Here is an 11,147-nt window from a genome sequence, read left to right as displayed (position 1 = left end):
CGCGGCGCAGTTCTTGGCAGTGCCGCGGGCAGGCCGTTTCCCCGGGACTACCTTAACCGGGCAGGGGGCGCGCGCGCCCCGGAAGCGGAAGCGAGCTGGGGCCCGCGGGGCGAGGGCGAGTGGTGACGTTTCCCTGGTCGGCGGGTAGCGGCGGCGGCGGTTGGCGTTTCGCGGTTGCCAGCGGCGGCTGCGGGCAGCGCTGGGCGGCCTCGCCGCGGCGGGCTGAGCTGGGCTCCGCCCGCAGGCCCCGGCGCCGCGCTCCCGGTGAGTGCTCGGGCTGCCGCCGCGACCGGCGCCAAGCGGTACCGCTGACCGGCGGCGGTTTCTCGGGGCGAGGCGGGGGCCCTCGGCCCTACGCCGGCGGTGGTGCGGCGGGGAGGGCGGGTACCCGGGCCCTGTCGGCCCTGGGGAACGGCCGGCGGGTCAGCACTCCGGCAGCCCGGGCGCGGGGCGGCGGCTGGGCCGGGCCGGGGCCTCCGGTTAGCCGAAGCAGTGGCTGCGCTGCCCTGGCTCGGAGGGAGCGGAGCTCTGGGGCTCCTCGGGGAGCCCCGGCTCTCCGCGTCATCGGGGCAGGACTCGCCCAGCCCGGCGCTTGGCCGTTGGCTGTGGCCAGCTCTGGAGGCACAGGGGGAAAGGTAGGGGCCGGGCACGTATCTGAGGCTATGCCTTCACCGATTTTCTTTTTTTCCTTTTCTGTGAAAACGAGGGTGTCAGGCCATAAGCAAGATAGCCGGTCTCATCTGTGGCTCTGGGGGTCCCTTCCTCTACCTCTGTCAGATAATTTTAGAAGGTGGAAACTAGTAAGTTGGCTTTGAGTGTCGCTGCAGTAGCCCAAGCTATTTCCACCTGTGAATCAGCCTTTTTTCAGTTATAGTGTTAGACTTTCAGTGGGTCTTAACCCATATGTGTATATGTGTAGTGTAACTTGATTATACAGGCTTTAACTAAATGCCCCTTTTTCATATTACCTTTTAAAACAGCTGTTTAAACAGCTGTTATCTGTTAAAGCTGTTGTCTTTTAAAAAGTTTGCGTGTTAAAGAGTACTGCTGGTTTAGCTAGACAAATTTTGGTTAGAGGTTTATACTAGATGGATAGGCAGTCTGCCTCTTCAGAGCTGTTTCACTGCTGTTTATAAAAACCCCAGTATTTTTGCTGCCCCTGTTTTTCAGCAGCTGGGAGCTCAGTGCGGAGGTGCCCAGGCTGCTTGTGCTGAAGGCAGCTCAGACTGTGTAGACCTCATGGCCTTGTGCAGCACGAGGCCTGCTTGATACAGCCTGGATTGTTTACTGTGGGGCCCTGCCAGATTTAAACCTGTTCAGTGCATTTGTGGAGTGCTGCATCAAAGCTAAAAAGCTTTTCCAGAACTACAGATGCTCTGAACGCAGCATATACACATTCTGCAGTGCAGTCACTGCTAATGCCCTTCTGGCTACCTGCCAACCCAAGCTGGCTACCTGCTAGGACAGCTTATGTGTCTGTTTGTCTGTAGCGTGGCTCACAGCTTGGATGGACTGTATGTGAAAAGTTATATTAATTTCTATACTGGGCATCCTTTAGTAATCCTGATGGCTTATAAATCCTTAATGTGCCGGAGAAAGCGGTTGATATTAAAGTGCTTCAACTCATCCCATTAGCGTAGTATTTGCATTACTCTCATTGTAAAGGTGTTGGAAGAAGCTTTTGGAGTTCCACAGTGGAAACATGCGGTTTTTAGGACATAATTAACTTTTTGTATTTGGAGATCTGTTGAACTCTGGAAACTAATTTTAAATATTGAGTATGTACCTGGCGGCTGTGTGTTGGTCATCCTATTGAATTTCTTAGCTCTTATATCTAAGTGTTCTAGTTAAGTTTTGTCCATGGCTGCAGTTCTAGCAGCTCAAAGCTTACTGAGATGCAGTGCTATTTTTAAACATGTTTTTTTGCATTGTTGTGATTTTCATGGGAAACAAGCTTGAAAAACATTTTGAACATCTGTTCTGCTGACACCCTTTAGTAGATCATATTGATGATAATGCTTTTTCAGAATTATTCTGCAAGAATGTGACTTGTGTGCATCGTAAGGAAAACTTGTTTTTCCACTTCAAATGTCATGCAGAAGTCCTCTTCTAGCAAAGCAAGAAGATGGACATCCATATCTTCTAGTGTACTGATCTGCAAATATTTTACAGGCAGAGTTCCTTAGGAAGCAGAGACTAATTTTTTTTATGAAATGTTGAGGTACATGGTAACGTATGTCACTTTGGAATTGGGTCTACATACAATGTACATTAAATCTAAAATGTGTAAATATATTTATTTGCATCATTTGCTACACCTGAGGCCTGTACTTAGACTGAATGTATTTATCCTACATCTTCTGAAACTTCTGGAGACTTTGTTCTGCGTTGTGGCCTCAGTATTGGAGGGGTTGGACTGGCAGTTGTTTTTTGTTTTTTAACCTGCCAACTTCATGACAATATTAACTCTCAATTAGGCAAAGCAGTCAGGAGGTTGGCTTGCATGGGTCACTTATTTTGTCTACTTTGGAATATGTCTTTTTACTTGTTTTTAAACACATTCTAAGCCTTGCTTTTTGGGGCCTGTGCAGCTAGTAAATCTCAGTGTGTATATAATGAGCTTCTTTCTATCTTACCTAGGCTGGAGTCCTATCTCTTAAAATAAGAGTTGTAGCTAATGATGTATTCTTCATTTTACTAAATGGACCAGCCTTTCATGTCTGTTTTCTTCTCTACTCATTTGAGGGGGGCAGGGGGGAAGGCCCAAAAATCTTGAAAACTCTGAGCTACTTTGATTATGGAGGCTGTCATTATTGGGAAGTTTGCTTTTAATTCTAAAAGGAGGGAGTCAAATGTGAGATTCTGAATTCAGCTATCAGCAAGGGAGTAGTTTCAGTTGGGTACAAGAAACCAACTGTGAGATTGGAAGGCAAGAAGTATCTGAAGTGCTGCATTTCAGCAGTAACCATGGCACTGCAAATTTTTTGCTCTTTAGACAAATTTTGGTTTGCCCTTTTCCAGAATTTTAGATTGCTGTTTCTGTCATGTGTTCTTCTGACTATCTTGCCACCTTGGATAGGAGGTGGAGTAGTTTAGCATGTTGACTAGACTGTGTGTACCCTTCAGAAATTGACTTTCTATAGTTTCCTAACTGTAAGCTGTGGTATGCTTTAGGCTTATGTGTAGCTGTGGTATGCTTTAGGCTTATGTGTAAGATTTGTGTCTCTAGTGAGCAAAAATAGTCTGGTTTTTCAATAAAGCCATTAAAAAAATACAACGTGAATTTTGCTTATTAAAATGTGGGTATGTTTGTAGGGTTACTGAAATGGGAAATTCAGTTTGATTTAGCATAAGGTAGATGAAGTAGAACCAATAAATAATGTTCAATTTTGCTAGCAAAATATTTTGCTTCTGATCATACTGTGTTTGCAGGGTGCTGAGCTTCTTAGGCTATTCTGCTTGGTTTTATTCTGTCATGTAGCATATTGCTGATAAGAAGATAAAAAGCAGTTAGCATTCTTTCTGGAAGTCTGTCTGGACTGTTCTTTCATGGTGAATTCAATGCACAAATATTCCAGACAGTGAAATGCTTCCTAATTGCAGTGTGGTATCTCTATTTTTAAGTAGGCCATCAGGATAGCCTAAAATTAACTTCAGGCCAATATTTCCTAAAAATAACTCTAAAAAAGTAAAACTTGTGCACTTTCTGGAATGCAAAGCAGATTTCTTAACGCAAAAGATACTGGAATAATTAATTTGCAAAGGCAGAGCTTCAGCTAGTTTTAAATTTAATTTTTAATTGTTTTCCAGATTCTTCTGAGTTGTACTTGAAGCCGCCAAAATGGTTCTAGCAGATCTTGGAAGAAAAATAACTTCAGCGCTACGCTCACTGAGCAATGCTACAATTATCAATGAAGAGGTATGTAATATGCATGTGTGATGGCATTTATATTTAGAAAGCAAGAGTTCTGGGAAAAAGTTTTCAAAGGCTGATGAGAAGCTTGAACTAGGTTGATGTTATCCTGAGGCTCTTTTATTCCTTCAAATGAAATTTCTAGCTAAGGCTTTTAACCTCCTGATAGTACTGCCAAAACTTAGAACCAGATTTAGACGTGTAATCACCTCGGGCATAGTGGGTCACATGGTGAAAGGGTCCTTGAGCCTGGTGACTGTACTTACAGAGATCAGTGTTCTGAGGAGGTGATGCTAGAGGAGGCAATATGTGCCTCAGTTTGGGTGGAAGGTAGGCTGTGAGACTACATGGAGTGCTCTCATTTATGTGTGTGTGCACAGCTAGACTGTGGCGATGTGTACTAGGCTGCTAGAAGCTGAAGTGTGGAAGAACAAGTAGCTTTCAATGCAAACTTTGCTGTCTGGAATGTGAGGATTATGTTATGTTTACTGCCTTTATATTCAGACCAATACAGAGTGTGGTTCTGGAAGCTATTTAAGTTGGTATAGTCTGTGCTTTTTTTAATTAAGAGTTTGAAATTATAAATAAGTGTTTTCTGTTATGGACTGAAAAGCAAGATGGAAAACTAAATGATGTGATGGTTTAGAAGTGCCTCTGAGTAAACAAATCGCTAGAAACTCCTTTCACGTAGGCAGGCAGGTGGCTTAAAGTAACTAAAAAGTAGGCTTATCAAGGGTTGTAGGGTTGGAATTTGTGCATAGAGGAAAGGTTTTAACAAATCTTCAGCTGGGAGACAACAAATCCTTAACTGAATCAGATATAGGCCAATTAATTTTTTTTAGCAGTAGATACTTTTCTTCTGCAAAAGCTCAAGCTGTGCAAATGAGGTCATTTATGCAGGTGTTACTTTCAAAAAATCTTTTTGTTCAAGACTTTTCACTTTGAAAAGTCTTAGAACTACTAAACTGGGTTCCTGAGGCACCTGTTCACCTAAAAGGCGTACCCCAGAGCAGCAGTCCAGTTTCTGCTGAGAACACAGATGGTACTGTGTCCATCTTGCATTTAAGGGGTACTTTTATTTACAGAGATTGTCTTGTGTTAAGAGATTTGTTTGTGGCTTTCTGCTACAGCTGTCTCTAAGGAGTACCCATAGGGAAGTTTAGGAAGTCTTGCTACCATATGAGCTGCTGTTGTCCTTAATGCAATAGGCGGTGTTCTGTGTTACTTTGTTATAGTGTGCATATTACAGATTGAGGACCCTTCTTTTCCAGTATTACCCTTTCAAATTTAAATTGCATTTACATAGGAACAAACGCATAGACTTTTTTTGTGACAGTCAATGTAATGCTAGGACTGCATGCATTTAATTTGTAAAAGCCTTGGATATATCATAAATACATTTTCGCATTCCTATTTTGAACTAATACTGGCCTAGTCAATACTGTGTATTGTAAAACCATTTTTCTTTTATACTCCAAAGGTTTTAAATGCTATGTTAAAAGAAGTATGTACAGCATTACTGGAAGCTGATGTTAATATTAAACTTGTGAAGCAACTCAGAGAGAATGTCAAGTAAGTGAAATAATCAAAATGCATTTAACTTCTAATATTTGTAAAAGTTGTAATTTGAGGTTACAGAAGAATAACTAACTTCTAACTTTATATGGTTTTCTTAGACACAGCTAGTTTACCTTTAACAGGAAAGTACAGTTTGAACTAGATGTCTAACCAGTTCCATGCAAAGAATCCTTGTCAAGTTTAGCCATTATTGCTGTTATAGTCTTGTTTCAAAAAACTGTTGCTGTCATCAGTTGAGTGGTATAATAAACAAGTTCTTTGTTACTTCCTAGACACCTCATCTTCACATGGTCTGTGCTGGATATAAATAGATCTGTGTATATGACCAGTACTGTTACTTTGGCTATTTTCAGATGTGTAATTCAAGTAGATGCAAGTCTGAAAGATGCAAGTGTTTTAGAAACCTGTTTTTGTCCTGCATACAGAAATAATATGTCCAATGCATGTCTCTTCTTAAGTATGTCCTATCTGAAAACTCAAGGCAAATCAGAGTGCTGTTCCAGTTGCAAAAACTTCATTTATTACTAGGTTAAAGTGATGCTTTAAGTTATGCTAGTGTTTCATGATTTTCCTAAACTCAGGTCTGCAATTGATCTTGAAGAAATGGCATCTGGCCTTAACAAAAGAAAAATGATTCAGCATGCTGTCTTTAAGGAACTTGTTAAGGTAGGACTTCAAAATTCTGTATTATGCCACTTTTCTTGTACAGCCTGGGCTGTGGAAGCAGTACAGTAGCAAGCCAAGCTTTAAGGTTACTGTGTGGTACCTGCAGTTATGTTTTCCATTGTAAGGCTTCTTACTATTGCAAACAGTAATATTCTTCTGATTGAAACTACTTCCTGGGCATTTCTCAGATTAACTTCAATTTAAGCTTCAAGTTCAGCTGTTCTTACTCTTCAATTGAAATTTAAAGACAAAATAAGGTGGTGAAGTACTGCTAGCTTCTGGACTGTCTTTGTCCCAGAAACATGCCTTTGCTGCCCGAATGAAGATCTGTTCAAACTACTTACAAGCCTTTGAAGAAGTGTTAAGTAACAACCCAGCAGTTCATGGCAACGTTTCTCTTTAATCTGCCTTGGTCAAATCAGCACCTAGGTATCAGTATTCTGTCCTCCTTCCAGTTAACAGTATAGATTTTTGTTCTTCCGTAGCCTGTGCCCACCCATATGATGGCTGTCTGTAATGTATATACCTTCTACTCATTCAAGAAGTGAGGCAGCAACCCTAAAAAGTCTTCTGTACTGTAGGATTCTCACCAGAAGAGGTCATCTTGAGCAGTGATGGTGGGGTGGAGGTCATGTTTCTGTGGTGGTTGTTATACTTGTGCTGTATATACAGGCGACCCTGACTTTGGTGCTTGGTGTTAGAAAGAAATTAACACTGTTATTGTTACAGAATTATTATGCATAACACTATATACTATAATTGTCTTGCACAGGCTGTTGCTGTTCACTGTAAATCAGCAAGCATTTAAGCCAAGACTAGAATATGCAAAAATTGGTTTGCTCCATTGAGTATAAAACCAGGCACCTAGCATGACTGTGACGCTGACTGTTCTGTGCTTCTAAAATTCAGTTCTGCAACATACATTATACTTTGTTCTTTAGCTTGTAGATCCTGGAGTCAAAGCATGGACACCTACCAAAGGAAAACAGAATATTATAATGTTTGTTGGTTTGCAAGGAAGTGGTAAAACAACGACCTGTTCAAAGGTAACTTGCACTGAATCTGTTTGCCTGGATTTTTTTTTTCTTGGGGGAGGTGGTGGTCATTGGACTCCTTTGGTAGGATTTGGTTGTGATTTGTGCTGTTTCTCTTAGTAGGAAAGTGCTAACTGATTACAACGTAGAGATATTTTTGTAGAGAGGTTTCTGAGATGAGATGAATGTCCAAAGTAATATTCTTTTGGGGAAATTTATGGCTTGTAGGACTTCCTTCAAGTTTTTTTTAAACTAAACTCGTGATGAAACAATACTGTATATGGATAAGAAAGAATTTTTTTCTATTCTTTGCTTTCTGGGTTTAAGACTAGTACTATGAATGGAACCTATCTCATTCCATTACCTATTTAGAGGAACCAGTGGAAGTTGGCCTCTGCGTTAGATACCTCAGTTAAGTATGAGTGGGTGGTGTGAAACATCTTCCAGCCCCCAATTCATTGAGGAAATTTGGATTTGTATTTACAGCTAAAAAGGAATGCTCTGAATCAATGCTTAACCTATTTATGATGGTTGTTGGGAGGAAAAATTACTCTGTGGAAAAAGGCTGATGCATCTTTGTTGCTTTTTTTCAGCCATCTGGTTCTGAGATTCACACATAGGCTATACTGAATATATCACTGCTCTGATTTCATAAGACTTTCCCAGTGCTTCTGTAGGCAAACTGTATTTTGGAAGTTTGTCTTTGGTCAATCAAATGTTCCATGAATATACATTGTACCAGTGAAGCTGTTACAAGAGAGTAAGGATTCCATCCTTTGCTTTAAAACATGTCCTTGCTCTGGAAGTATGGAAAGAGCTGTACAAGTTGCAGCCGTTACAGTACTTCAATATTAAGTACTTACTGCTGCGGATAGTTTCTAAAAGCTAGTCATATCTGCAGTATTAACAGTAAGCAGAATCCAGGAATTAGTAGAATGGGAACTGGAATTATTTGTAGTCATTCCTAGCTCTGGAAACTGAAATCAGAAGCAGAGTCAAGCAGCTGTTTTCATCTTGCCATTAATAATTTAATTGTATAACATACTTTTCTAAGTAACAGAGAGGCTAACATTTAATACTTGTACAGTCTTACTAAGTGATCTCCGTTATAGGAAGGCTGGCTTGACTTTGTGTCCTCTGTATGTACTTCAGTGACTTATAAGCTGTAATACAATGTCATGCTTTCTAGTGGGATTTTGGTGTAACTACTTGTTTTGGATTTCTTTTCACAGTTAGCATACTTCTATCAGAGGAAAGGTTGGAAGACGTGTTTAATATGCGCAGACACATACAGAGCAGGTAATATGGTCTTTAATGATGTGGTTCTTTAATACTTACAGATTTTTTTTAAATAGTCCCTTGACTATACCTGTCTTACAGGTGCTTTTGACCAGTTAAAGCAGAATGCCACAAAAGCAAGAATTCCCTTTTATGGGAGGTAAGCATCTTTCAGAATCAGTTTGGAGAATGATTCAACTCCAACGATGTATTGTTCCTTACTGAACATCTCACACTAAGCCCCATTCAGTGTTGCCTAATTACTTAGATTTTATTATAATATTTTCTCTGATCAGATGACAATTCTGCCTAGTTCAGTTTACTGGCTGCCAGTCATAGCAGGTAGGGATAGTGTAAGAAGAGATTAGGCATCCAGGGGTAATTCTGTTGAATGTTCTTTCAGTGTATAGCAGTTTATAGGCCTTTACCAGACATATTCAGATTTTCAGGAAGTATCTTTACAGATCAAAGGATATGATTTTTGGACCTTTAATTTTTATTGCCAAGTAGGGGCAGCAGTGGACCTAAAATAGCTTCTATAAAGCAGTAAATAACTTTACCCTAAGCTTCACTGGGTGTGTACTGTCTAGGTGCTCAGTTAAATCTTGTTTCAGAGGAGGGCTAGTAGAACTTAGTGCAGTCTTCAACAGGTGAGACAGACAGTCCTTTGTGCTTCGGTTTGCTGTGAATAGTAAGGGCAAATGGCTTAGGAAGGCATATTTTTAATCAATTTTTGCTTGACATTCAAGGAAGTCCCTCTTGAAATCCAGATAGATTTATAGTTAAGTTTACAGTCAAGTGATGAACATTTGAATTCGTTTCTTTGGGAACAAAGAATTGCATATATATAGAAGTTTCTCTTTGTGATCAGTTATACAGAAATGGATCCTGTAATTATTGCCTCAGAAGGTGTTGAGAAATTTAAGAATGAAAACTTTGAAATAATCATTGTTGATACAAGTGGACGTCACAAACAGGAAGACTCTTTGTTTGAAGAAATGTTACAAGTTGCTAATGCCATAGTGAGTAGTTTTAAGAAATACAATGACTTCTAATTACACTAATTTGACTAGAGTTAATTTATGTTTATCTCCTAAGGTTCTGTGTGGATTTTGCTCCTCTGGAATGTGTCAGTGCTTTAACTCCTAGATTATATTAGCAATTACAAATGGATATGAACAAACAAGAACTGGATGATCAGTGCTTGATAGTTCTGTGTCAGTTTTAATTCTTGTGTCTGTAATTCAAGGATGCTTGCACATAACTAGACTACCGTTCCTGCTTTAACTGTTCCTTTTCAGGATCTTTGCATTGAGAAACTAGATAAAAGAACCAGTCTGATCTGGTTTCCTGTAGCTATGTGTACTAAATTTCCTGTAATTGTCTGAATAAGTGCCCTGAAACAGAGAAGATGATTGGATAACTTTCAACAGTTTTGATATGTAAATGAAGCTGGTGTTTCTTGTATGGCTTTAAAAAGTCTGGCTGTTTGTTTGATTCTGTGGTCTTGCATGACAATATGACGCTTCCCACACAACTCCCACTAATGGCTAACTTGTTTTCAGAGGAATGGATGTCTTAAAGCTTTTACTGTAAAACTAGAATATGTTGTTAGCCATTAATTGCTTGTAGATACTAATTACCTTATTGGCTCAGATACTGGCTAAAATCACTCAAAACATAAGTAATAACTGTAAACCTATTAAAATTTAATATTCTGCTTTGTAGATGAGTCTTTCACATAGTAACACAGCATCAGAGTTTTAGAATGGCCTTTAGACAATACTGTTGATAAAACAGTTGCCCTTTTGCTTTATATACTGTTATTGCAGTAAGTTCTGCTACTGAACATAATGCACGAACACTGTTTAAGAAAGCAAGAAATTATTATTTTGTGTGTGTCTCATTTCTCCCAGCAACCAGATAACATTGTTTATGTGATGGATGCTTCCATTGGCCAAGCTTGTGAAGCTCAAGCTAAAGCTTTCAAAGATAAAGTAGATGTAGCTTCTGTTATTGTTACTAAGCTTGATGGACATGCAAAAGGAGGTGGAGCTCTTAGTGCGTAAGTATTGTGATGTTATAGTGTCCAACATCTGGCCATGCATGGACAACCATGAAATGTGTTGGTGTCTTGCAGAAACCTGTCCTGTGAAAGTGTCACTGTCACATGCATAGAATCTGAGATTTAAGTCAGTAACAGTTATGTTCTTAACCCACTTCTGGTGGATAGGATCACCCATTGATGTTTAACGTCAGTCAGAATCAGATATTATGATGTACTTCCAGTACAGTAGTGTGTATGGTCACGTCAGACTTCTGTCTTCTGAAAACAGCATCAAGCAATTATATTTACAGCATCTTGCGTCCCAGGAGATTTTACCGAAAAATATAAATTTGAACTTAACAGATATGGCTTGCCTGAAAAGTTTTGCTTCTCATTTAATACACCAGGTTTTTTTCGAAAAGGGGAAAAACTCTAGCTAGTTATATCTAATGGCCTTAAAACTGCGATGCAAATCAAACTTCTGGGTTGCTGGTGTCCAGCAATTTGGTAAGAAATTAGTCTGCAGTCATACTTTCCCGATTTCCATCCTCTTTGGACTTCCTGTGTGCTGTATCTTGACAGATGCTATTGACTAGGAAATGTTAGTTTTATCTTCAGCCTTACATGATGG

General features: G+C 40.0%; 1 protein-coding gene across 2 annotated transcripts in view; it reads left to right on the top strand.

The window, feature by feature from the left end:
- The first annotated feature begins 113 nt into the window (after positions 1–113).
- Positions 114–11,147, top strand: part of LOC142032109 (signal recognition particle subunit SRP54) — a 39,192-nt gene continuing 28,158 nt past the window's right edge. The window contains exons 1-9 of one of the 2 annotated variants that reach the window (XM_075030284.1): positions 114–264; positions 3,811–3,919; positions 5,394–5,485; positions 6,073–6,157; positions 7,099–7,203; positions 8,424–8,490; positions 8,572–8,629; positions 9,341–9,491; positions 10,386–10,534. In XM_075030284.1, the coding sequence (XP_074886385.1) occupies positions 3,842–3,919; positions 5,394–5,485; positions 6,073–6,157; positions 7,099–7,203; positions 8,424–8,490; positions 8,572–8,629; positions 9,341–9,491; positions 10,386–10,534 (785 nt within the window). In that variant the 5' untranslated portion in view covers positions 114–264; positions 3,811–3,841. The remainder of the gene's footprint in view (positions 265–3,810; positions 3,920–5,393; positions 5,486–6,072; positions 6,158–7,098; positions 7,204–8,423; positions 8,491–8,571; positions 8,630–9,340; positions 9,492–10,385; positions 10,535–11,147) is intronic. The other variant, XM_075030282.1, reaches the window with a different exon arrangement.

This window comes from Buteo buteo, chromosome 6, assembly GCF_964188355.1.
Source record: "Buteo buteo chromosome 6, bButBut1.hap1.1, whole genome shotgun sequence".
NCBI classification, from domain to species: domain Eukaryota; kingdom Metazoa; phylum Chordata; class Aves; order Accipitriformes; family Accipitridae; genus Buteo; species Buteo buteo.
Note: the sequence above shows the minus strand (reverse complement) of the source record. Positions and strands in the feature narration are given on the sequence as shown.